The following is a 24,053-nucleotide window of genomic DNA, read 5'->3' as shown; positions in this document are numbered from 1 at the left end:
GTCAGTACTGGGTGATGTGGCTGACCTTCTCAGTGATCTCTTTGGTTGTAAACTTTGTAAGAACCTATGAACCTTTAAGTGGGACTCCCACAGGGACAGTCCTATTGATCCCTGCTTGCTTTTGTGAATGTATCTCTCCCATGGCATTGCTTGATGGGCACTTGTCTTGGCCCTTTATGATGCATGCTGTCGCACTCAGCTTCCCCTTGTTGCCAATTGCCTCCTTTCCCTGGGAAGGGTGAGTTTGTGTTGATGGCACTATCCCACCCTCCCCAGCAGCTTGATCCTTCTTGGAATTGGACCAGTAATTGATCTTGGTTCATCTGAATTGCAGTCATGGCTTTATCCCTGTGCACCACAAAGTCTGAATTCTTTTCCCTAATTTTTTAGTAATTTTTACCAGTGACCTTTTCACACTTTTTTTCACCTTTTCTATTTTATAACATGAACTAGTAATTGTAGTGGCCACTAATATATCCTGCTTCAAGACACCAGTGCTTTTCTTTCTATATCTTTTATCCTGTGTGCCAACTAACCATCGGGCCTCCCTTCCGCTAGGTCTCAAGACATCTCTTCTCAATGCAGGATTGCCTACCTGCAGGAGAGCTGACCAGAGGGACTCATTATCCAGCCTTTGGAGTACTTGTGCCCCTGCTTACGCCATCTTCTGCTTGCTGCTGAGAGTGTAGTATCTTCATCCCAGTGGCCCCAGAATCTGGTTTCACCTCTCACAGTCCTTAGTATTCTTGTTTCAGAATGGATCCTAACTGCCCCAGACCAAGGAACAAAACAACACCTTTCACCATTTAGCAGGCTGCATCATTCTGCCCTAGAATTCTTGTAGAATGACACTTCCGTCACTTTTCCCCTCACTATTTCAGTCCTTGAGTGTGAAAGAAAGAAAGCCGAGCAGACAGTTGAACTATTTTGTATGATGATCATTCTGTGTTGCAGCCCCATGTCCTACACATGTAAGTATTTCCATTGTTGTGGATGGGGCAGGGGGTGAGAATCAATCAAGATTAAGTTGATCAGTTGTTAGTGTTTACCTTCAAGTATTTACCATCAGGAGTTAGTTGTCATGATGAAGAGTTCACCTCATAGCTAGGAAACAGTGGTATTTGGATTGTGGTAATTAGCAGAATATTGATGATGAGGATGACATATGAACTATAGTGAGTTGATGGCATAGTATGGAGCTGATATATTTCTATTTTAAATGGTGTTCAAATGGGAAGGTGTTATAAAATTCATTGGAGGTTTCTAGGCTATTTTACTGTAATGACTGTATACACCTTGCCACTACCCACCCTCAGGCTTTGCTTCCTTTCATAAGGAGGGAGAAGCCAAATAGTCCCAGGATAAATTTGGGAGCACCCATCCAGTCATCCTGGCTTAATTTGAAGGAAGCTTTAGAATCACATTGTTTAACCTGTAGAAGTTGTTCATTCCAACGAAAAAGGAGGTGCTAGGTGATGAATCTATCTCGTCATCATGTTCTGTTTATCTGCTGATGAAAGTGCAGGTCTCTTGTTGTAGCATTAGCTTAGCTGTTTGTCTTGCAGTGATATAGAAGGTTAGGTGCCACTGGATCTCTAGTGGTGAGGACGAGGTAAATGAGGACATACCACTCCTTAGGAGGCTATAAGACACGGAGTATATAGACAGAGCTTTCAGTCTCTCCTGAAACAACCATAGATCTTTTTTTTGTTAGGAACATCTGGCTTTTTTTTTAGTTTAAGATGTTATGTGAGTTGCATACCGAATGGACCACTGTACTCTATAATGGGTGTGATCAGTGCTGACTATAGGGGAAGAATAACATCTTGAGATAAAGCAAAATGCCTTTGCTGATAGTTGTACTGATTAGAAGGACTTCCTTACAGCAGTTGCCAGTGTAATGATCAAAGGAGAGGGAACTGTTAGTGCAAGTACCCAGGTCCCCGACTTGGCTCGGCACGTATTACACTTGACTTTGGTGCAGAAGGTGTGGATTCTATTCCTACCCCTGCTTGGGTTAATTTTTTTTCATTACTACAGTGCAACATAAGGGGGAGGTTCTGCATTTCTGAGTGTGCCGTACTTCTGATGAGGCACTAAATTGAGGCTCTGTCTGCCTGAGTTGGTGGTAACCCAGGTAGATGTAAAAGATCTCACAGTACTTGGTGAAAAGAATAGGGGAAGATTCTTGGTGTTCAGGCCAAATTTCCTCTAGTCAGTATAAATACCATCTTGTGTTCCCGCAGAAAAGAGGTCATTGGTCTAGTGGAACTAACCCAGTCAACAAAGTGTAACTAAAATAAAATACATTTTCATTTTGTTAGGGTGTATGTTAATCTATATGACACATTGTGAGTAATGTCTATTTTCCAAAAGAAACAGTACTGCACTTTTTAGCATTCAGTTAAAGCTCGTTTTTCATGGTTCAGGTGTTAACTAAGGTAAGTTCTTTCTGAAGGGTATAGATATCTGAAGGGTTTTAACAATTACACCCAGTATGCAGTTAACTGCAAATCTGGTCCTGATTATCATTTTTGATATCAGCACTCTTGTTATGAAATTAAGAAGTAGATACTTACATAGGAGTGTCTGGAAAAGACCAGCAAGGTAGATGAACAGAGAAGGGCTTGCTCAGAACTTGTTAGTTAAACAGCAAAAATGGAGAACAAGATTGATTTAACACCCCTTTAGAGGTAGAGATGTGGCATCTTTAATAGGAGATGTTGCAGTCCAGCACAACAGTAGGCTAGATGGCATGTCACGTGGTTACAGTAATGCAGTGGCCATTTTGTTGTGCATCGTTGATCCTTGTGTCACATTCTTTTATCTTATTGGGAATTAGTTTGTACTGGGGCAAGCATGGTGGAGGTACAATAAACTTTTCTCATTTGGTGAAGGGATTCTTTTTTTCACTAGTGGCATTTTAATGAAAGTAGGTATTCCACAATATTATGGCATTTATCTGGTTTTATATCTGGAGTACCATTTTTGTGACAGATAAAGTATCTCAAAAGGTAAATCATTTTGTGTATGATAACCACCTGCTGCTCTGATGATTTTATGGGTTTAACTCACGACCCTCAACCAGCACTGCAACTGAACTGGGGTTCGTAGATTGCATTGCTGTATATGTAAACATTTTTGGAAATATAGGACACGCAAATGTGTTGAAATGTACTTCCTCATCACTGTTGTAGTATTCTTTACTCTTGGGATATCCTGCTGAGGACAGCCAAATGTCTGACCAACATACCAAAGCCTTTACACTTTCCAGGCATTGTACGTCAGATGTATGTCCTACATGCAAAGCGTAAGGTACAGATGTGATGTACAAACGCCTAATCCTCAGAACTTCTTTGCTGCCAGTCTGAATACTACCTGTGAATTCAGTCTGTATGCCATTCACAGAGCTGATTCATCTGTCAGTCCTCTAAAAATAAGTGCCCATTGGGGTTCTTTCCTTTCTTTTTTTTTCTTCTTGTAGTTTTTCATGTCATCTAGAAAGGGAAAATGTAAGTGTGGAAAGCAGATTCCCCATAAAGATAGACACTAGGAGTGCCTTTTGTGCTTGGGTGTGCTACACAATACCATACGTAGTGAGATTTGTAAGGCATTTGTCCCTAAGATACTCCATAGTTGTCCGTTGTCCCTGTCTGTATAGAAAGCCAGCATCTAAAGCTTTTGGTTCAGGGTACTATGGCCAATACTGCCCTACACAAAATTCAGCACCACTTAAGAAAAAAGTTAAAAAGGCACATACTGATCTTGCTGCTGTCCAGCCTCCATTGGACATATCCATTGAGGTGAATGAAGAACCTGAGGACCATGTGGTGCCAATGTCAGTTCCTTCTACTGTGATCCATTTGGAGGCTGACATGGAGATGTCTGCACATCTGCTGAGGCTGTGCATACGTATGGTGCATATGTAGGGGGGAACCACAGCTGATTCTATCTGAGGGGCCTTGGGGCATTCCACAAATATTAATTAGGGAAGATGTGCCTGGTACCCTCATCAAATCCAAGCAGGGATTTGAACCTCCTAGATTGGTTAAAGCAGATGTTCCTTTAAAAATGAAACAAAATAAAAAGCAAGCATGTGGCTTCTGTGGGTAAGGATACTCACAAAGAGTGGCAGGACTTTACTTAGGGGCTTTTCAATGCCCTTATGGCTCTGAAACTCCCACAAGGGTTGTCTGTCCCTTCTTCTCCCTCCTAGTCTTCCAACCCTTCTAAACAGCCTAGGGATTCTGATTGTTCTGATAGAGTTGTATGCTGGTGGAAAGTTTTTGGCATACTCCTCGCAGATCCACTCCTCTCTCGCCTTGGGGGAGGCTGATGAAGAAGATTCTCTGTCCCCCGATTCTCCTTTTGAAGAATTCTTTTTTGGGAATACAGTGGTCTGCATGATGGAACACTTTTTAGGTGAGGTTATTCCTAGGTGTCTGATGTTCAAAAAAGATACTATGGATTCTAGAAAATGGACTTGCACCAACCTTTTGCAGCCCCTCCTGTTTTAGCTGCCCTTTTAGATACCTTTTTCTACAGCTTCTAAGGCTCCTGACTCTAAACCTCTGGAGCCTGACAAGATAAATTTGATAAAATCCCTGAAAATCACAAGTTTTTGTATAAAATCCCTCATCTGATCCTCCTGTTGTTTCCATGTCCACAGATAAGTCACCCAAACCGTTATCCTCTTCCAAGCTTTTTTACCTTATGACGATGACAGCCGTGCTATGGAAAGGTATGGAAAAAAGTATATACTTGGACTGCTTTAGCCTTCAGGACCATTAATTAGCAGACTCACATGACTAGGTATGCCCTGGCTGTTCTCTTTCAACTTGGGGCAATTACTAATTCAGACAGTAAATCTTCTGCCTTTTCCCTATTGAGTTCTGCCTGTCAATTAGCTCACCATTCCTTTAAATGCAGTCATGATGCTGCTGATGCCTCTTCTAGGGCAACTGCATCTGGATCTGTTATGAGGAAATACTGTTGGTTGCACCTTCAGGCCTTACCTGAAGACATTGAGGCCAGATTGTTGGATTCCTCTTAGACAACCAGGACATTGTACAGCTGTGTAAGATCTTACCATAACATTGGTACCTCTGCTGCAGAATTGTTTAAAACTCTTCAGGATAAAGGTAAGGTTATTCAGTTGTTGAAGCAAATATTTGTTTCTCCTGTCACTAAGTTCCACAAGAGTCATCCATCTAAACCTTCTTTTGTTCACAGGCAGCCTAGACAGCCTGCTAGGAGCAAGAAGGTACCTAAGTGAATTTTACCAGACAAGCCCCCTCAGAGTTCTAGGGCCCAAAACCCTTCTTTTCCTAACAAATTTGCCTCTATCAGACATCCAGCCTCCTCTCCCCCCTCGGCCAGATTCCTCAGTCCCTCAGCCTGACCCCCTTTTTTTTTTTTCCCTGTTTGGCAACAGATAACTGCAGACACCTGGTTACTCTCCATTTATCCAAGAGGTTATTTTATGGCTTGGAAGTCCCTTCCTCCATTTTCTGACCTTCAGCCTCCTCCTTGCCAGCTCCCTCATTTTCCTTTGGTTCTACAGGATGTGGTCCCCTTGTCTCAATAGGGAACAGTTTTTTACAGAATGTTTCTGGTTCCCAGCTAGGAGGGGTAGTGAAAGCCAATTCTAGACCTGTCTTTTTTGAACACCTTTCTCTAGGTCCCTTCTTTCAGGATGTTGTCTATCCAGACACTTTTCCCTTTGTTGCTTCCTCAGGCCTTTCAGGTATATTTGGATTTGAAGTATGCTTATCTCCATATTTCTGTTCACCCTCTGTAAAAGAAGTTTTTACATTTCTCTGTTTACTTCCTCTAATTATCAGTTCTCTGCTTTGCCTTTTGATCTTTCTACAGATCCAAGGTTCTTTACCAAATGTCTGGACCCTGTGGTGGCCTTCTGCAAACTTCAGGAAATTCAAATACTCCCTTATTTGGAAGATCTTGTAATTCAGCCCTCCTCCTATCAGCAGCTCCTGCTTCAGAATCTACATTTCATTATGCTTCTTCCATGCAGTGTGTGGTTCACCCTCAATCTCAAAAAGTCTATGTTGACTCCCTCTCAGGACCAACTATTTCTGGGTTGCACGATTCAGACCATTCCATTGTTGGCTTGTCTACCACCTCTAGTTTCCTCTCTTTGACTGCTTATTTCCAGTCATTCCTGCAAGGGAATTCCTCTGAGCTGTTGGTTACATTGCATCTACCATTCACTTGATTCCCTTTGCAAAACTCCACAAGAGGAAATTTCAGTGATACCTCAAGACTGTTTGGCTCCAGCACTGCCACCTTCCGGAGTATCTGGTTTCTCTCTTACCATGTCTCAAGCTCGAGCTCTGCTGGTGTATTCACCAGATTTCCCTGAGTCCAGGTCTGCCTTTACAGGTTCCTCTCCCTACTCAGGAGCTGTACATGGATGCTTCCAATCATGGTTTGGGAGCATCCTCCAACAACCTAAAAATCCAGGATCTTTGATGCCAGCAACAACTGGCAGACCATGTAGACATCATGGAGATGATGGCTCTGCTTCTGGTTCTCCAGACATTTCAATCCCTTTGGGTTCCAGGTCCTCTAAAGGTTTTTATAGACAATACCACAGTCATGTCGTACGTCAACAAGCAAGGGAGCACAAACTCTTACCTCCTTTGCAGTCTGGCTCTTCAGGCTTAGATTTTGCAGTCTGCCATCATATGGATTTTCAGGCAGTGTGCATTCCTTCAGAGTAAAGTCTGGTGGCAGACTCTTTGAACAGGTCCAGGACAAATCCTCACTAATGGATGCTTCACAGAGAGGTGTTTCTGTGGATTCGCTTCAGAATCTCGAAATTCCGAAACATCGAATTTCATATGACTGGGACCATATGATCAATGTTTCAGAATATCAAAATTCTTTAACAAATCCAAAAAAAACCCAAAACACAACAATTTAAATGTTTCTGCAGGGGGATGCAGCCCCCCCCCCTTAAATATTCCAATTCCGAGATCGCACTACAGCGAGGAAAAGGGATATCTCCCATTTGGCGCTGTATGCAGATCTCCATTCACAAGTTCGATCATATAGTCTTGGCCATATGAAATTCAATCTTTCTGTATTTCGGCATTGTGAAGTGTTCCCGTTTCTGTACATAGTACATTGGTGGGGTACTCCTCAGGTAGCTCTTTTGCATCCCCTCTTCTGAGCTGTATGCAGATCTCTGTTCACAAGTTCGATCATGTAGTCTCGGCCATATGAAATTCGATCTTTCTGTATTTCAACATTGTGAAGTGTTCCCATTTCTGTACATTGTACATTGGTGGGGTACTCCTCAGGTAGCTCTTTTGCATCCCCTTTGAACAGACAGCTTCCTCAGCTCTGTTCCAGAGTGCATATTCTCTGGCTTGGAAAATGGATGACCTGTTTCTATATGCCTGTCCCCCTCTTCCTGTACTACCAAAGGTCTTGCACAAGTTCATGTGGGATACAACCAAAATCTTGCTGATGTCTCCCTTTTGGCCCAGACTACACTGGTTTCCTCTTCTATTTTGTCAGGCCAGGGGCAATCATCACACGTTAACCCGCAGGATGAATCTTCTTACACAAGATAAGAGCTCTGTCATTCATCCTCACTTATCCACCCTTCAGTTAACACTTTGGGTGATAGGGTTTTGATTCCTTTCAGGCATCAGTTTTTCTGAGGACATGCTTCAGGTTTTGCAGGAGGCCAGAAAAACCACTACTAGAAAATCATATGTACTTAAATGAAGAGATTTTCTGTTCGATGTCTCAGGCGTGACCTGGACCATTTTTCTGTGTGGGTTCCTACAGTATTTCCTTATTTGTGTGAGTTGCTGAATTCTGATTTGGCATATTCATCTGTTAATTTGTCAGTCTCTGAATCCAACTTTGGCTTTTAGTTTTGAAGTCAATTTTTAAAAGGCATCCTTCTTATCCTTCCTCCAAGAAAGCCTATTCCTCTTTCTTGTGACCTTAATTTTGTTCTTGAGAAATTGACCCAGTCCCCTTTTGAGCCTGCATTTTCTTCTTCCATACAACATTGTATTTGGGAGACTGTATTGTTAGTGGCTCCTACTTCTGCCAAGAGTGTCTCTGAACTTCAAGCACTCATGATGGCTCCCCCTTTTTTGCTTTTTCACAGAGACAGGCTATCTCTTTGTAACAATCCTTCTTTTATACCTAAGGAAATTATTTGTCTTTGAATCAGTCCACTTATCTTCCTTCTTTTTTCACTTCTCCACAGAATCCTAGTTACAGGTTCTTTACACCTTGGGTTTACATAGACAGATCAGATATTACTTGGACAAGACAAAACGTACCAGGAAATATGAGCAGCTTTTCATTTCCTTTCTTGCCAGGAAAGTGGGTTTGGCAGTATCTAAGCAAACCATCTCCTCCTGGATTTCTAAGTCCATTTCTTTTGGATATTCTTTTCAGGGACAGCAGCTTTCCTGTTCTGTTCTTGCTCTTTCTACTAGGACAGTGGCCTCTTCTGGTGCTTTTTTGAAGGGTCTGGATACTAGATCCATCTTGGAAGCTGCTACTTGGTCTTCTGTTCACACTTTTACTAAACATTACAAGTTGGATGTCATTTCCAGGGCCGGAGCGGGTTTTGTATGGGCCATCTTTCATTGTGTTTTGGAGGGCTCCTCTGTGCTTTCCTCCTCCCATACTTTCCAATAGCTTTTGTATTCTCCCAAGAGTAAATAATACTGCAACAGTGATAAGGAAGCACATAGTGCAGTTACGTAAGATCTTACCATAACAGTAAGATGTCCTACTTCTCACTGTTGTAGCATTCTGTCCCTCCTTCCTGCCCCTTATTACTTTTTTTTTTTTTGCCCTTCTTCTGACCGAGGGGTCTTTCTTACATGCTTTTCTCCTTCTTCTTCCCTTCCTGGATGGTACATGCTATTGTTTTTCTCTCTGGTTGTTCTGGTTCTTCTGGGAGACTTCAGTTCTGAGGATTAAGCATCCATACATCACATATGTGCTTTATGTCTTGCACATAGGATGTTTGACGTACAGCACCTGGAAGGTGTAAAAGCTTTGGTATGCTGGCTGGATGTTTGGATATCCTTGGCAGGATATTCCAAGAGTAAAGAATGCTGCAACAGTGAGGAGTAGGACATCTATTGTTATGGTAAGATCTTACACAACTGTATTTTGCCTATCCCTGTGACATATTTGGATAAAGCCCTGACTGTTTTCCAGGTGACCTGAATCTGGTCACTGGCTTGGAAGGGTCTGGTGGAGAGGATGGGAGTGAACAGCCAATGCTGGCTTGTCCCTTCTGGGGTTGTAACTTGGCCCACTGCACTGATGGACACTGCTGGTTAAGAGGGGGAAGGCCATTATGTAGTTGTGAGAGGCATAGGAAACACACAGCTGTATGGTGGAGCCCTTGGGGCAACAGAGCATTTCTCGTACGGAGTCACTCTAGGATAGAGGCCCTGACATGGTGCTTCCCGATGCTGTAAGGGAGGGATCTAGGTCCAACCAGTATGACTTCCACACTGACCATGCTCCAACACTGAAGCACTCTAGTGAGACAAATGAGCCGATGGGACTTTATCCCAGGCATGTCGGGCTCTGGCTCTCACCCGTCCCAGTGTCATACCTCTCAACTGTCCAGATTTTTGCCTCATATTTTTGGTCTGTTCCTCAGAAAATTTGTGGTTTTCAGGCAAATCACTGAGAATTAAAATCACTAAATAATGACAGACGTAGAGTTTCCAGACATCATATCCTTCAGAAAATGCATGCTAACAAAAACACTGTTACTGTGGCAACGTTCTAAGTTTAAACAAGCACTATTTAAAATATGTCCCTATTTTTGGGCCTCTGTCCCCCATTATTTTTGGCTTTGTCCAGATTTCTTGCCCTGAGAGGTATGCCTAGGGTACAAATGCAAGGTAGTGAGGAGCCTTTGGTTTGGGGATTATATGTGGTGGGAAATATTTCCATGCAACACAGGCAGCTAAGGAATTTAGTAACAAGCTCACAACACATTTCTAAGACAAGATATCAGCTGGACTTAAAACACCTATCTCTTTCTCTGTATCCAAGCACTTTATTTGTCCTCAATCATACACGTATGGAGTTTTATAAATATTTTTGTTTGAAAGTAATGTGTGTGTAACATTTGACACAAATGTTTTTACCAGTTTTTCATTGTTGGCCCAGCCCTTAGAGCTGTAAGAAACAATCCTGACGCTTGGCAAAGCTCTTCAAAATCTTGGCTTGTTCATCTTTCTCCAGTTGTGTATGTGATTTTCCTTTGCAGTTTAAAAAAATTAAATAACTTTTTGTTACTAGAAGACATGCACAGTGTGTAAACAGTGTTATTCTACTGCATTGTCCCAGTGCATTTTCTGGTCTTGTAGCTGATGTAGGAAGGAACTAGTAGTGGCTTGGCTAGGGTAATTTCCATGATAGTTATGGCACACTCTGTAAATCTGACATGAGAGACTCTGGTTTCCTCTACAGCAGTCCAGAAAATCAATAGTTAAAAAACATTTTCTCTCAATGTATTATGCACTCTTGATCAAAATGTGACAAAAGCTTAAAATCCTAACGTACTGCATGTACCTCAGTCCATTATGAGGGTATTTATACCTTCCCCTGCTTAAATATTTTATCTGAAAGACTGCGCTAATGTTTGAAGTTAGAAATGTCAGTATATAGAGGATACTTTCAGACATGACCACTTCATATTTTTGTAGCTGGTTTTGAAACTTGTTAAGATTTTTTGCATCTTTGCCACATTATAGTCTGGAATGCCCGATTGTTAAAAAGCCAAATAACTTTTAATTTCTGGACTTCTAAGCTTTAGAAAGGGTAAATTTAATATTTCACAGTGTTGTCAAGTTTATTAGCTTGTTATAAGAGAAGGGTACCTCTAGAGGTCTATATAATCACTACCTTGTGTGTGCACCATCAATGTATTCATAAAACATTGCAGTCAGAACATTGCCTCCAGACTTTTTGCAAGTTTTGATAAAGCTGTGCTGTGTTAACTTTTGTCTTGAGTTTGTAGATCTCAACATGCAAAGATTCATCTTTTAAAATAAAGTACTATGATCCTGGAAGTGGTTGTATTCGCAATTATTGCCACTTGGAACTCTTTGTTTATCTGTAACCTGGTAAATGAGACACATGCAAGTATAAATTAGTTAAAAACATACAAAAATGTTGATGCTTGCAAGGATTTGAGACTGAGCATTCTCCTCTCCTGCAGTCTCTGTATTGTGTGTTATTGGTTGGGCTTATGCCCTTCTGCATCAGGCTTGAACATCTGCCTGTATCTCTTTCTTCTGTTCTTCTCTGAGACCGTTTTGAAAGAAACTCTAGAATAACAAGGCTTCTTGCAGCCTTTTTAAGTCCATAAATGCTGACTGATGATAGCCTGAATGAGACCTACCTAGTATTGCATAGAACTGTGCTACTGTCTCCAAGATGGTGCTGTAGTTTCATTTGTTACATTTGCTATTCTTTCAGTAGCTACCGCTATAGCAAATTGTTCCTAATTTTTTGTAATCATGTTCTAGTTGTCCAACATTGCTCTTTCACTTACTTGATTTCATTTTCTTCTTGTCCATACCTGATTCTGCCATGCTAGTTAAATCCAGAGCAGCTGAACTGCAGCATTCCAGTATACGTTTTGAAGATGTTGGTGGCATTGAAGAGACTTTGAAGGTAAGTCTTCATTTAGACTGTTACATCTGATACGCATTCTCCAAATTAGTTTGATAAGTCATGTAATGCAACCAAAAAAAAAAAAAGTTATTCTGTCAATGTTTAAAAGTTTTCTCTTTGCCTGATTTTTATTTATGCCTTGTCCAGATTTCTTTTCTTACTCTGAAATTGAGGGGTATGTGTGTCACCCAGAACCGGCACACCCGCAGCATTTTTCCTCTATTTAGGTCCAACATAACTCTCAAGTATTCGGTCGTTTCACCGAAAGTCCAGTTCTTTTTCATCCTCTAATCGTAAGACTAGGATCCAACAGGTGAGTGTAAGGCATTTCTTGGATACAAATTTCCTTCAGATCCAATCAGTTGAGCCAATGCAGTTTCTAATACAGCTTCTTTGGATTCTAAGCCTAGGATCTGACAGGTAAGTGTCAGTTTTTTCTCAAAACTGAACCCCTTTCGGATTTGAACTGTTGAGCCAGTGCAGCTTCCTCGGATCCAAAGCATACTTCCAAGCCGACAGTCTCACTGTTGTTCTCCCAGCATGGAATGCTCATCAGTTCATGCTGGTCATGGCTTGCACGAGTGCTCAACCAGTGTGGCTTTTCTGGCCCAGGATATCATTTCTCATCATGGTTGGAACTACCCTGTCCCCTTTCCTGGAAAGCCTCGGCTTGCTGACCACCCTCTGCAGTTAGTTGTTGCTTTCACAGAACTAAAATTAGCCAAAGATACACTACCTAGATGATGTTATTGGCCCTTTCCACTAGATCCACTAGATCCAAGGCCATGCAGACCATTGCTTTATCCCTGAGAATAAATGAATACATCAGAAGACTGCAACATACCCTTTGGGTCTTATCCCTACTCCCTTTTCTACTTTGACAAACAGGGTCTCTCAGGAGGTGAGACAGTGTGTTGGCTTCTCAGAGTCAAACCCACTTGGACTTTTTGCCTGTTCCTCACTCTGGTCACTCAGTGGGTGTGCCTGCTGAATCTGCTTATCTGTTTTTAGGATGCAGGCATCCACGCAGGCTATGTGTCGGAGCTTGAGCCCCAGAAGCAGAGGTTCTTCGTAAAACCAGGACTTCTTAGAACTTCCTCTGACAGGTAGGGATACTTGTGAAGCCCTGTCCGATTGCCCATCTGTGGAGGCAGTTGGGGGGGGGGGCCCTATTTTTCAAGACATGTAAAAGTCTGGACAAGATTAACAAACAATGCCTGGGTGTTAAGTGTAACTTCCAGAGGCTATTACCCTTTCTCTTTTTCCCTTTTTGGTTATAAACAGTCTAGATAGAGAAGTCTGTCTGCCAGATGGTCATGGTTCAGTCCATCCTGCCACTTCTGTGCAAGAATGATTGGATGTACTCTATACATTTTCGAGGCACATACTATTGCATTAAGTTTAACAGGCACTTCCAAGACATCTGTACTTCCGACTGGCAACTAGTCACTGCCAGTTTAGAGCTCGACCCTTCGGACTTGCCACAGCCTCAGGAATTCTTGCCATTTGCATTGTAGTAGTGACTGCTCATCAGAGGATCAAAGGATTCAGGTGTTTCTGGACCTGAAACACTGCCCCCTTACTTTTCCAACCAGGGATCAAGTGTAACAAGCTGGGGATAACTTTTCCCAAATCTCCAGATCCCTGGGCATTACTGTATATCTGGCAAAATCAAATCTATCCCCTGTGTAGAATTTGGAATTCATAAGCACTCACCGGAATACCACAAACCAGATAGCATCTTTGATTCTTCCATACATCACATCATTAAGATATCAAATGTGAGACTAGCTGCCACTTCTGTTCCCCTTCAGCAAGATAAATTCTGTAAGATAGTGGATTTGTTCTTTTTCAGCCTCTATCTCTCCCTATCGAACCAATTTACAAATGTCATCCTCGCTGGTGGATCCAGCCAGACAACCTGTCCCTACGCTAGCTGTTTCTTCTACCCCTCCTTTCCTCCACAGCCATAGTGACCACGGATGTTCCCTATCTGGAGTATGTGGGAGGGCATTTCAAGTGGAAGATGGTACAGCATGTAGTCTTCTCTTGAGAACAGGTTGCATACCAGTGCCCTTGAGATGAGAACAGTCCTCACGCTGCAATTCTTTAGGATGTTCATCAGGGGACTATTGCACTACACACCGGCAACATTTCAGTAGGTTAATATATCAACAGACAAGGAAGAACCCTTTCTTGCCCCTTGTGCAGTGAGGCCATGAGCATTTGGGAATGCGCAATTGCTTAAAACCACTTTGTAATTGCAACACACATACTTGAGGAATCCATTGCTCTGGCAGACAGACTCAATAGATCTAGTCTGGTCCGTCATGAGTGATCCCTCAATGAATCATTTGCGAAACTGATCTTTAGCCATTGGGGCCAGCTTTGTTACGGCCTTCTTGCCTATTTATATCCTTTTCACCCAAGCACTTGGGTCAAGCAGTGTCCTAAGCCACACAAGCTAAATGGATTAGTGATTGTATTTCTATTATTTATTTGTTCAGACATTTACAATTACTCTGTTCTTCAAAAGCCCACGCTACCAAGTCCATGGCTAATTAATCTGTTTTTTCTCCGAGAACTTCTTTTGCCTAGTGAAAAAGAGAAGTGAAAAATACTAAAGATAGAGTTTCCCTCCATACTAATCCATTCTTTATGCTTAAGGTAGCTACTGGATCAAATATTAGCAGACTATACAGCTACAAGTTTTTTTTCACATTTACTCCAGTGAAGGGGAGTGTGTGTTTCATTTGGTGGGCGTTCATAGGCAACTGTGTTTGTATCTTAACAGGACCAGATAGTTCAGGAAATCAGATCAGTTATTTTTATTTTTCACCTAATTGCCTGAGACATGCACTAGTGAAGGTAACATTTGCAAAGTGGATTACTAACTGCATTTCTTTAATATATGATAAGTACAGTCTGAAGCTGTCTACTCCTCTTAAGCCATTCAACTAGATCTGTAGCCACATCAACTGCCCTTTCATTCAGAATCTCTATTGATGACTTAAGTGCAGCAGCCACTTGGTCTGTATCCCATAAATTTGTGACTCACTACAAATTGGACATTTACTCCAGAAGCAGAGCTTCCTTTGGTTCGACAGTGCTCCGGCATATCCTTCCTTGAGGCCGCCCAACAAATAATGTAGCTGGGGACTCTGACCCATACATGAATCAGAATGAGAAGGACAACATCAGATTTTTAAGTTATGTTCTTACCATAATTAGCCATCTGTGTTGTCCATTTTTGTTCTGATTCTCCTTCCCTCCCATCCGTCCCCAGGCCTGAGAAATTTTTCTGGAGGATCTGTGAAGCATTTCTAGGAACCTTTGTTCCTGGTTGAGCCTCTGTTTTTTCTCCATTTATTTCTTTTCCTTATTTCTAATAGGCAGCAAACTCAATCTGAGGAAGCTGTGCTTAGTACAGAGGATTCTGGGTAGAGGGAGGAGCTTGAGCCTGGAAGCTGAAGTCTGTAGAAGGCGGCCGAGTCGGATCTGAGGATTGGACCTGTGACCCATATGTGAATCAGAACGAGAATGGACAACATAGATGCCAAGCTATGGTAAGTACATAACTTAAAATTTCTGTCCAAAAAGAAGATACCCAGACCTCCTGAGCAGCAGAGCATGGGGCAAGAGATCCTAAGAAAGTGGATTTGCACTTAGAAAACAAAGCACTGAGTATATCATCCATGTAGGAGAAAATCAACAGGATGTACAAAGTAATTGACATTAAGTGGTACTTTGTACAGTTAGAGTAAGTAAACTGATTTAAAAAAAAAATTTGAAGAGATAGCTAGAATAAGTACTCACCCGATATTCAGACAAAATATTTGCAGTTCAGAATTCAGAAATGAAACTCAACAGAGAATAGTGGAAAAGGGCAGGCAAGATGAATAAATAAAGAAGCTGGTACATCTAGAAGTTAGAGCTCACAGAAAGAGAGAATCTTCAGCTTCGTAATGCTCCTGAAAGTTGCTTTTAAGAAAAATCAAACCTCACAATGGACCAATATCCTAGAAGAAGAGATTCTGATCTAGAGCACTTAAACTTATGTGCCAGGAGAAACTGCAAGAAGAATAACCAGACCTATACAGGTGAAGCTTAGAAGTTTTTTTCTGAAATAAAGAATTTTATCCAGTGTCTGGTGGAAGGAAAAGCATTTACAGATTGGTACCACCAGAGTTTTGTGGATAATGATTATTCAACCATTACCGCGCAAAAAAAAAAAAAAAAGAATAAGCTCATTCCCATGATCATATTGTATAGAGAGTGATCCTTAACATTTACTCTTCTGTTATCCAGCCAGTATGATTTTTTTTCCCCATGCAGATCCAAAGCATTCCTAGAAGCAGAACAAGCACATCAGCAGTAAGAGAATATGCACAAAATGTAAACCAAGTAAGTAATTCCATCCAAGGTGCAGTAAGAAAAGAGGGAATGTCTGTTCGGCAGAAGAGTGCAGTTGAGAAAATGCCACTAAAGCCCTTTCCTGTATTTATAAAAAAAGGATGCCAGAAAAGTGCATGCATTCTCAAAAATATCCGAGGCTGTACTGGTGGACCAGTTACCAGTCCTTAACTGAGTCTGATTCAGTAGAGAGAGGACTGTAATGCATCATGCCAAAATAATGTTAAGTTTAAAATTTAATGATGTTCATCGTGCATACAGCTGCAGTCATAACAGATGGGTTCTCCTGCCGTCAGGCAGGTCCTCGGTCGGCCGAATTCCAAAGTCTAGGTCTGGCGTCGGTTGTTGTCACTTCTTCCCTGACGTCAGTGCGACAGGGGTATAAAAGAACCAGCCAACGCCATTTTCTTCAGTCTTTCTTGCCGCGCTGTGCCCGAAGCAGAAGCAGTTCGCAAGTGCCGGTCGGCCAGCTCCTGAGATTACGAAAAATTTGGAAACCAAAGTCTTCTTAAAAGCTAAGTACCCCGTTGGGGAAACTTTTCTTGCTTCAGACCGATGTCAGACAAAGTTAATAATTGTATTTCTTGTGGGAAGCAAATACCGCATAAGGATTTCCATTCCCTCTGTATACCTTGTTTAGGCCCAGACCACGACATCTCGGTCTGTCACTGTTGTGCTACATTCAACAAACGCACTATTAAGCGTTGGGCGGAGTTCGCCCAGCATTTTTTTGGGAAAGCATTTAACTATACCATGTCGTCGGATACTCCGACACCGGTTTTGTCTAAAAAACGCAAAGACAAGGACCGACACTCGAGGTCCGCGGCCTCTACCGACACCACGCCAAAGCCGACTACACGTGGTCCGGTTCTCAGTGAGGCACCTACGCAGCCCCTGATTACCGACTACACATCTTTGGCGGTGTCTCCTGTACCTGAGGTCGCAGGCTCCTCGGCCCACACCCCGACTACAGATACCGAAGCCACTCTTGGCGTTGAAACACAGAATGTGGACAGGTCCACCTCCACTCAAGGTGTCTTCAGACCTTCCTCTTCTTTCTCCATCAAGGCTTTCACCAAGTCTAAAGCAACCATGCACCCTAAGAGACCAGTTACACAGGGCCCATCTCCAGGCCCCATGCCTAAGAAACAGATGCTTAAAATGGATGAGGATTTAATTACTCTAATCAGAGGTTCTCAGCCACCTCCGGACAAAAGGCCCAGAGTGGAGGAAGATTCCCCCTCCTCTGATCAGGGCTCCATTATTTCAGAACACTCTGATGATCAGGAAAAGTCTTACTCCCCTTTTGAAGACTCTCATGCAGAGGAGTCTATTCCTTCTGTATCCCCCCCCTGAGGATTTCTCATTTGGGGAAACTTTGCATACCTTAAGGGAACACTTCCACTGGGAAGGCCAGGATTATTCAGATTCCAATAAAAGGCTCAGGGAATTTCTTTTGTTACCCAAGCACAGGCCTCTGGCTATACCTTCTGTCTTGGACATCCTAGATGATGTTTACTCGGAGGCCTGCCTTAACCCAGACTCTCTACCTCCAGCTCCAGTTAAGCCTGACAGGTACTACAGGGTTCCTGACTCGCACCAATTTCTTTACAAAAGCCATGCTGCTGACCTAGAAACCATCTCACAGGGGCCCAAGGGAGTTAAGGCTTCCATTGCCAAAAATCCATTGCCTTCCGAGAGAGATTCCAGATCCTTAGAAAGGTGGGGAAAAAAGGTATATACCTCGGCTACCTTAACCATGAGGGCCTTAAACTGTCAGTTTCATATGCTAAAATACCAACAGTTTCTGTTATCTCAATTGAAAAGTAAAATGTCACAACCTGAACAACCAGACTTGAAGGAGTTGCAGGATTTGATGCATAGTGCAGAACAAGTGGGTAAACATACCTTACAATGTGGTTTTGATGCTCTAGAGGCCTCATGTAGAGCTGCTGTTACAGGCTCAGTCATACGCAGGCATGCTTGGCTCAAGGAACAAACCTTGCCTGATCATGTCAAAGCTAAATTACTAGACGCCCCTCTTCAAAAGGATGTACTATTTGGGGCAAATGCTGAGGAAGTATTACGGAAAATGGAGGAAAAAGCTAAATCAATGCAAACTGTGAAAGAATTTCTGCAGGTTCAACCCCCACGTTTTAGTAGAAATTGGCCTTCCAAAAACTGGTCCTTTCCTGCCACAGACAGACCCCAAAGAGGCAGATACAGGCGCCCAAGGGGCAGAGGACAATCACAAGGATCGTACAGAGGCAGACAATGGCAAGCTCCTACACAAAGATGTGGTGAGGACAACTCACAATCTTTCAGAAAGCAAACGGAATGACTTTCCCCTTTGCAGGGCAACCAGGTCCCAAATGGCAGCCCGCTTAGGAGGAAAGCTGGCACTATTCTCAAAAAATTGGCATGTTGTCACAAAGGACAAATGGATCCTGGACATTATAAACAGAGGCTACAAATTCCATTTTCATACCCTTCCAAAAATGAGAGGCATGCCAAAACTGCCACACAATCAAAGGGCAGAGGCACAAAAGCAAATTTCAGATCTTATAAACATGAAAGCTATTCAAGAGGTACCTACACACGAACAAGGTCAAGGTTTTTATTCCAGGCTATTTCTGGTGCCAAGGAAGGGAAAAGATTGGCGACCTATTTTGGATCTTTCCATCCTAAACACATTCCTACTTGTACCAAAATTCAAGATGCTCACTCTACAGCAACTTCTTCCCATGCTGGGCAAGGAGTCTTGGCTGGTAACATTGGACCTCAAGGAGGCATGTCCCAATCAGACAAAATTGCAGACGATACCTCAGATTTCTTGCAGATTCAACCCATTATCAATTCTCTGCATTGCCCTTTGGCTTATCTACTGTGCCCAGAGTATTCACGAAATGCCTGGCATCAGTAATTGCCTACTGCAGACTTCAAGGGATACAAATATACCCTTATTTGGACGACTGCCTGATCCAAGCGGACAGCAAGCACATTCTTCTGAAACATCTGGATTATGTAATAATGTTATTAAACTCTCTGGGATACACAGTCAACAAAGAGAAATCAAGGCTAATACCCTCTCGGAATATAATTTTCCTGGGTGCCAATTTGGACACAAACACCCAGATGGCCTACCTCACGCCAGAGAAGCAGGGGCAACTAATTCAATATTTCAGAACACTGGCAAATTGCACCAGGCTGACTGCAAGGAAAATCCTGTAGGCTCTGGGATTCATGGCATCTTGCATCTTACTAATCCCATGTGCAAAGCTGCATATGAGAAAACTACAATGGTACCTAAAAAACATATGGTCTCAACATAGCCACAGTTTGGAAACAATAATACCACTACTTCCATGTCTGCAAAAGGAATTTCTGTGGTGGGCTCAAGCATGTCAAACAAACACAGGTCTTCCATTCAGCAAGCCTCAAGCAAATCAAGTCATCACAACAGACGCCTCAGACTACGCCTGGGGGGCGCACATGACAGACCGGTGCATTCAGGGCAAATGGTCCCAAAAAGAAAAGCACCTTCACATCAATCAAAAAGAAATGCTAGCAGTAATAAATGCTATTATAGCTTTCAAGGACCTTCTACAACCAGGTCAACTATTGATAAGAACGGACAACACCACAGTTATGTGGTACATAAACAAGCAGGGAGGAACACATTCCTTTCCCCTATGCAGACTGGCCATATCACTTTGGAACATGGCCATGGACTTACAAATGGAACCACAAGCACAGTACTTGCCAGGCAAGGAAAACACGCTGGCAGACAACCTAAGCAGGAATATGACAGATCCACACGAATGGATGTTGCATCCAAAAGTTTTTACAGAAATAATCCAAGAATGGGGAAGGCCAGACATAGATCTCTTTGCCTCCCACAAAAATCATCAATTGACAAAATTCTGCTCGAGGACCTTCCATCCAAAGGCCTGGAGAGTGGACGCTCTCTCTTTCAGTTGGACATCAATGACAGTTTATGCCTTCCCGCCTCTTCCTCTGCTGCCCAAAGTCCTATTAAAGACCAGAGCAGACAGACCAAAGATGATCCTCATTGCTCCGGACTGGCCAAGGCAACACTGGTACCCACTCCTGAGGAGCCTGACGCATTCCCCTCCATGGACCCTGCCTCTAATGCCTCTTCTTCTGACTCAGCACAGCTTCAAAACTCTTCACAGTCAGCTAAAAACACTCAATCTAGCCGCATGGAAGATTCCTTAGCATCACAGCAGGCCCTACTCTCCAAGGAGGTGCAGGATGTCATTTTGGAGGCCAGAAGGCCATCAACTAGAAAAGCTTACTCCGCAAAATGGAAACGTTTTTGTGTCTGGAATGAGAAAAAGGGCCAGAACCCTGGAAAACTGAATTTACCTCAAATACTACAATATTTGGCTGAACTGCTAAGCAGTGGACTTTCATTCTCTTCCATCAAAATCCATGCCTCAGCCATTTCTCCAGAATACAACACTGATCCTCCTCTATTCTCTCACCCTCTTTTAAGACAGTTCCTCAGAGGGGCTAAGAATTTAAGACCTCCAAGGAAACAACCAATACCGGCTTGGGATCTTAATTTCATTCTGGAAAAACTGACTTTGCCTCCTTTTGAGCCAGCTGCCTCATCAGATTTGCAATATTTGTCCTGGAAAACAGCTTTCCTTCTGGCTATCACTTCAGCTCGTAGAGTTTCAGAACTACAGGCTCTCATGGCTGTCCAGCCTTTTATCATCTTCCATCAGGACAGAGTTTCCTTACGAACCAACCCGTCCTTTATGCCTAAAGTGGTATCCAGGGTAGCTTTAAATCAGGCCATACATTTACCTACTTTTTATCCCAATCCTCAAAACAAAGTGGAGAGATTACTACATTCCTTGGACATCCACAGGCAACTGCGTTATTATTTGGACAGAACAAAACCTTTCAGAAAATCAGAACAGCTCTTTGTGGCCTATGCGGTAGGAGCTCAAGGAAAGCCAATTTCCAAACAGACAATCTCAAAATGGATAGCCCACTGCATACGCTTTTGCTATTCCTTTCATGGCAAAACTGTTCCTACAGGCATTAGAACTCATTCCACCAGGGCCACAGCCACCTCTGCAGCCTTCCTCAGAGGAGTTCCTACCAAGGATATTTTGGAAGCAGCCACTTGGAGTTTTGTGCATACCTTCTCCAAACACTACAACCTACCATTATACTCCAAATCTAGAGCAGGCTTTGCCACTGCAGTCTTGCAGGGCATTGTGGCTCCTCCTAGTTCCACCTAGTGCCTACCACCCCTTTCTTAGCTTTGGGATTCTACCCATCTGTTATGACTGCAGCTGTATGCACGATGAACATAGTACAGTTTTGTACCTACCATAAATGTAGATGTGCGAGTGCTAATACAGCTGCAGTCCAGGTTTCCCTCCCTCCTTCCCCTCTAGGGGTATTCCTTTATGGTGTATTTGCTTGCAACTACTGTTTTTTGATTATATTGCATTGCATTACTTCATAATTTTATGTATTGCCTTCCTTCTGGGGGCACCTGACATCTGGGGCAAGAAAAACTGAAGAAAATGGCGTTGGCTGGTTCTTTTATACCCCTGTCGCACTGACGTCAGGGAAGAAGTGACGAAAACCGATGCCGGACCTAGACTTTGGAATTCGGCCAACCGAGGACCTGCCTGACGGCAGGAGAACCCATCTGTTATGACTGCAGCTGTATTAGCACTCGAACATCTACATTTATGGTAGGTACAAAACTGTACTTTTTTGTCACTCTACTTGGCTTAATCCATACACAGTGCAAAAGCCAGGCTAAAAAGACTTTTCTTTATTTTATAAAGTTATCGGTAATACTGTTAAAAAAGTAATATTAGCCTTTTGCAATTGAAGTGGACTGTGTTTTGTTTTTGCTGTTTGCGTTGGTTTGGGAGCTCTATTTATTAATTTCATTAGTGTTACGTTGTGGGGGTAGGGGGTGGGGGCATGTTTTGCTGTGAATGGGGTAGGAATCTCCCAGAGAAACACATTTGAGTTGGCTGTTGACAGGACTAGCCCGATGAAGTCACCGGAGCTGTCAGTCAGCTGAGGGAAATCTCCAATCAAGCAAATTTGTAGGCTTTCAGTTGGCCACACAACAACCAAAATTCTTAGAATGCACCCACTAAGAAGACTTAAAGGGAAAAGATCATATAAAAATTAGATAAAAATACTGATAACATGTTATTTAAATGTTATGTAGAAGATTAGTAGACTAAACTGTGGAAAGCAGTAGGGGTCAACTGTGAATGGATTAATAACAAAGAATGCTAAATGTATAATACAAATATTTGTATAATTCGTTGTTAAAAGGGAAAAGTAGTTCACTGGATGAAAGGTATTAGCTCCAATGTAAGAAAAACAGGGAGAAGTTTGTTTACCAGGCTATACATGTATGTAGCCACTGAAACTGCAGTTACTGGATTGTGGCAATTATAAAAAGCTAAGAGAAAGTGTAGAGAAATTTGATTTTATTTAAAGAGCAAATTGTTTGATGTTTAACATTACTGCAGCCAATATTTAGAAGTGAATACAGTGCTCAAAAATGTGATTACCTACCTAAAGGGGTAGAGGATTAATAGAGCAGAACGTTGATGTTTGAGGAAAGAAGTTTTGAATGGGAGAGAGTGTAGGATGTCCATAGTTATAGGTTATGCATTTTGTATATTTTTGGTTATAACAGAGATGCGTTCGTTTTGATAGTTGCACAGAACTTACATAGACAATTACATGGACAAAAACATGAGGTAGCAATGCAGAAAAAGAGAGTAAAATAAGGGATGAAACATAAAGCAGAAAAATGGCAATCAAAGATTTTCTACTGTTGGTGGGGGCATGATCCTTACTTACCCCTTCTGATACTCGGGAGGAGGCAGGAATAGGTATAAAGGAATATCAGACAGAGGAAAGGAATATATGATGCCAGTGTAAGACAAAGAGGAATGACATTGCAAATACCAGGAATTTGAAAGGTTACAAGACAGCCAAAAATGATTAGGCTTCTGACATGATATTGTGAAAACACAAGCATAAATAATCATGCTGTGGGGTATTATTGAAAAAGGATTCGGAGAAGGATACTCTTATATGTTGGAACAAGGAAGAGAGTGGTACTTGTAGATATAGGTACTCCTGTGGTGATTGAGTAGAAAACTGATCCACTAGGTACATTTGTGATGATGAAGAGAAACTGACAGCAGAAAAGAGTGACACTGGTAGGAATGTACATGGCACCATAAACATGGCAGAGTGAGTGGAAGAGAATAGTTAATGAGATTACACATTATTAGAAGGGCATTCTAGTTCTTTGTGGTAGCTGGAATGTAATAACATGACAAAGATATGTCAGGCGGGCTAATGAGTATTTTGCTGTCGAGAGACAATAAGTTTTTAAGACTTTACATGTGGGTCTTTGGCTTTGTGACATGGCAGAAAAAAACAAAAAGGGATATAGCATACACTTTCTTCTCACATAGAGACAATAGTTGGGCAAGACTGGACAGTGAATATTTTTTTACAGGAAAAAAATATCTAGTGAAATCTGTTGGTACATCTAATATGCATTACGTTCCAAGTAGCAATATTATTTTGATGGAACAGTTATTGCAGGGTAGTAGATTAAAACATTGGCACATCTCTGTAAAAAAGAGGTGCTTTAGCATGTTTTGAAGATTTTGAGGAAGTCATATACATACAAGGATGATACAGTAGTAGGCTAAAAAACATCAAGTGTGAGCTGAAGGTTTTATTTTAAACTAAGGAGAGGAAATATAAGTGTGAGAGTAAAATATGACATTAAAGTGTTGCAGAAAAAAGGAGAAATTTTATCACTATCAGAGAGAAGACAACTAGAAGAGAGTAAGCAGAAGATAGATGCACATTTGAACATAATAAAT

The 24,053-nt window shown here is 42.1% G+C and overlaps 1 protein-coding gene across 2 annotated transcripts in view; it reads left to right on the top strand.

The window, feature by feature from the left end:
* NVL (nuclear VCP like) overlaps positions 1 to 24,053 on the top strand; it is a 1,985,423-nt gene that overhangs the window by 594,825 nt on the left and 1,366,545 nt on the right. For both annotated transcript variants that reach the window (XM_044058761.1, XM_044058752.1), the window contains one exon: positions 11,633 to 11,709. In XM_044058761.1, coding sequence (XP_043914696.1) covers positions 11,633 to 11,709 — 77 coding nt within the window. The remainder of the gene's footprint in view (positions 1 to 11,632; positions 11,710 to 24,053) is intronic.

This window comes from Protopterus annectens, chromosome 1.part2 (assembly GCF_019279795.1).
Source record: "Protopterus annectens isolate FY-2018-M chromosome 1.part2, PAN1.0, whole genome shotgun sequence".
In the NCBI taxonomy this organism is placed as follows: Eukaryota; Metazoa; Chordata; order Ceratodontiformes; family Protopteridae; genus Protopterus; species Protopterus annectens.
The sequence above is the reverse complement of the archived record's forward strand: the minus strand, read 5'-3'. Positions and strand labels throughout refer to the sequence as shown.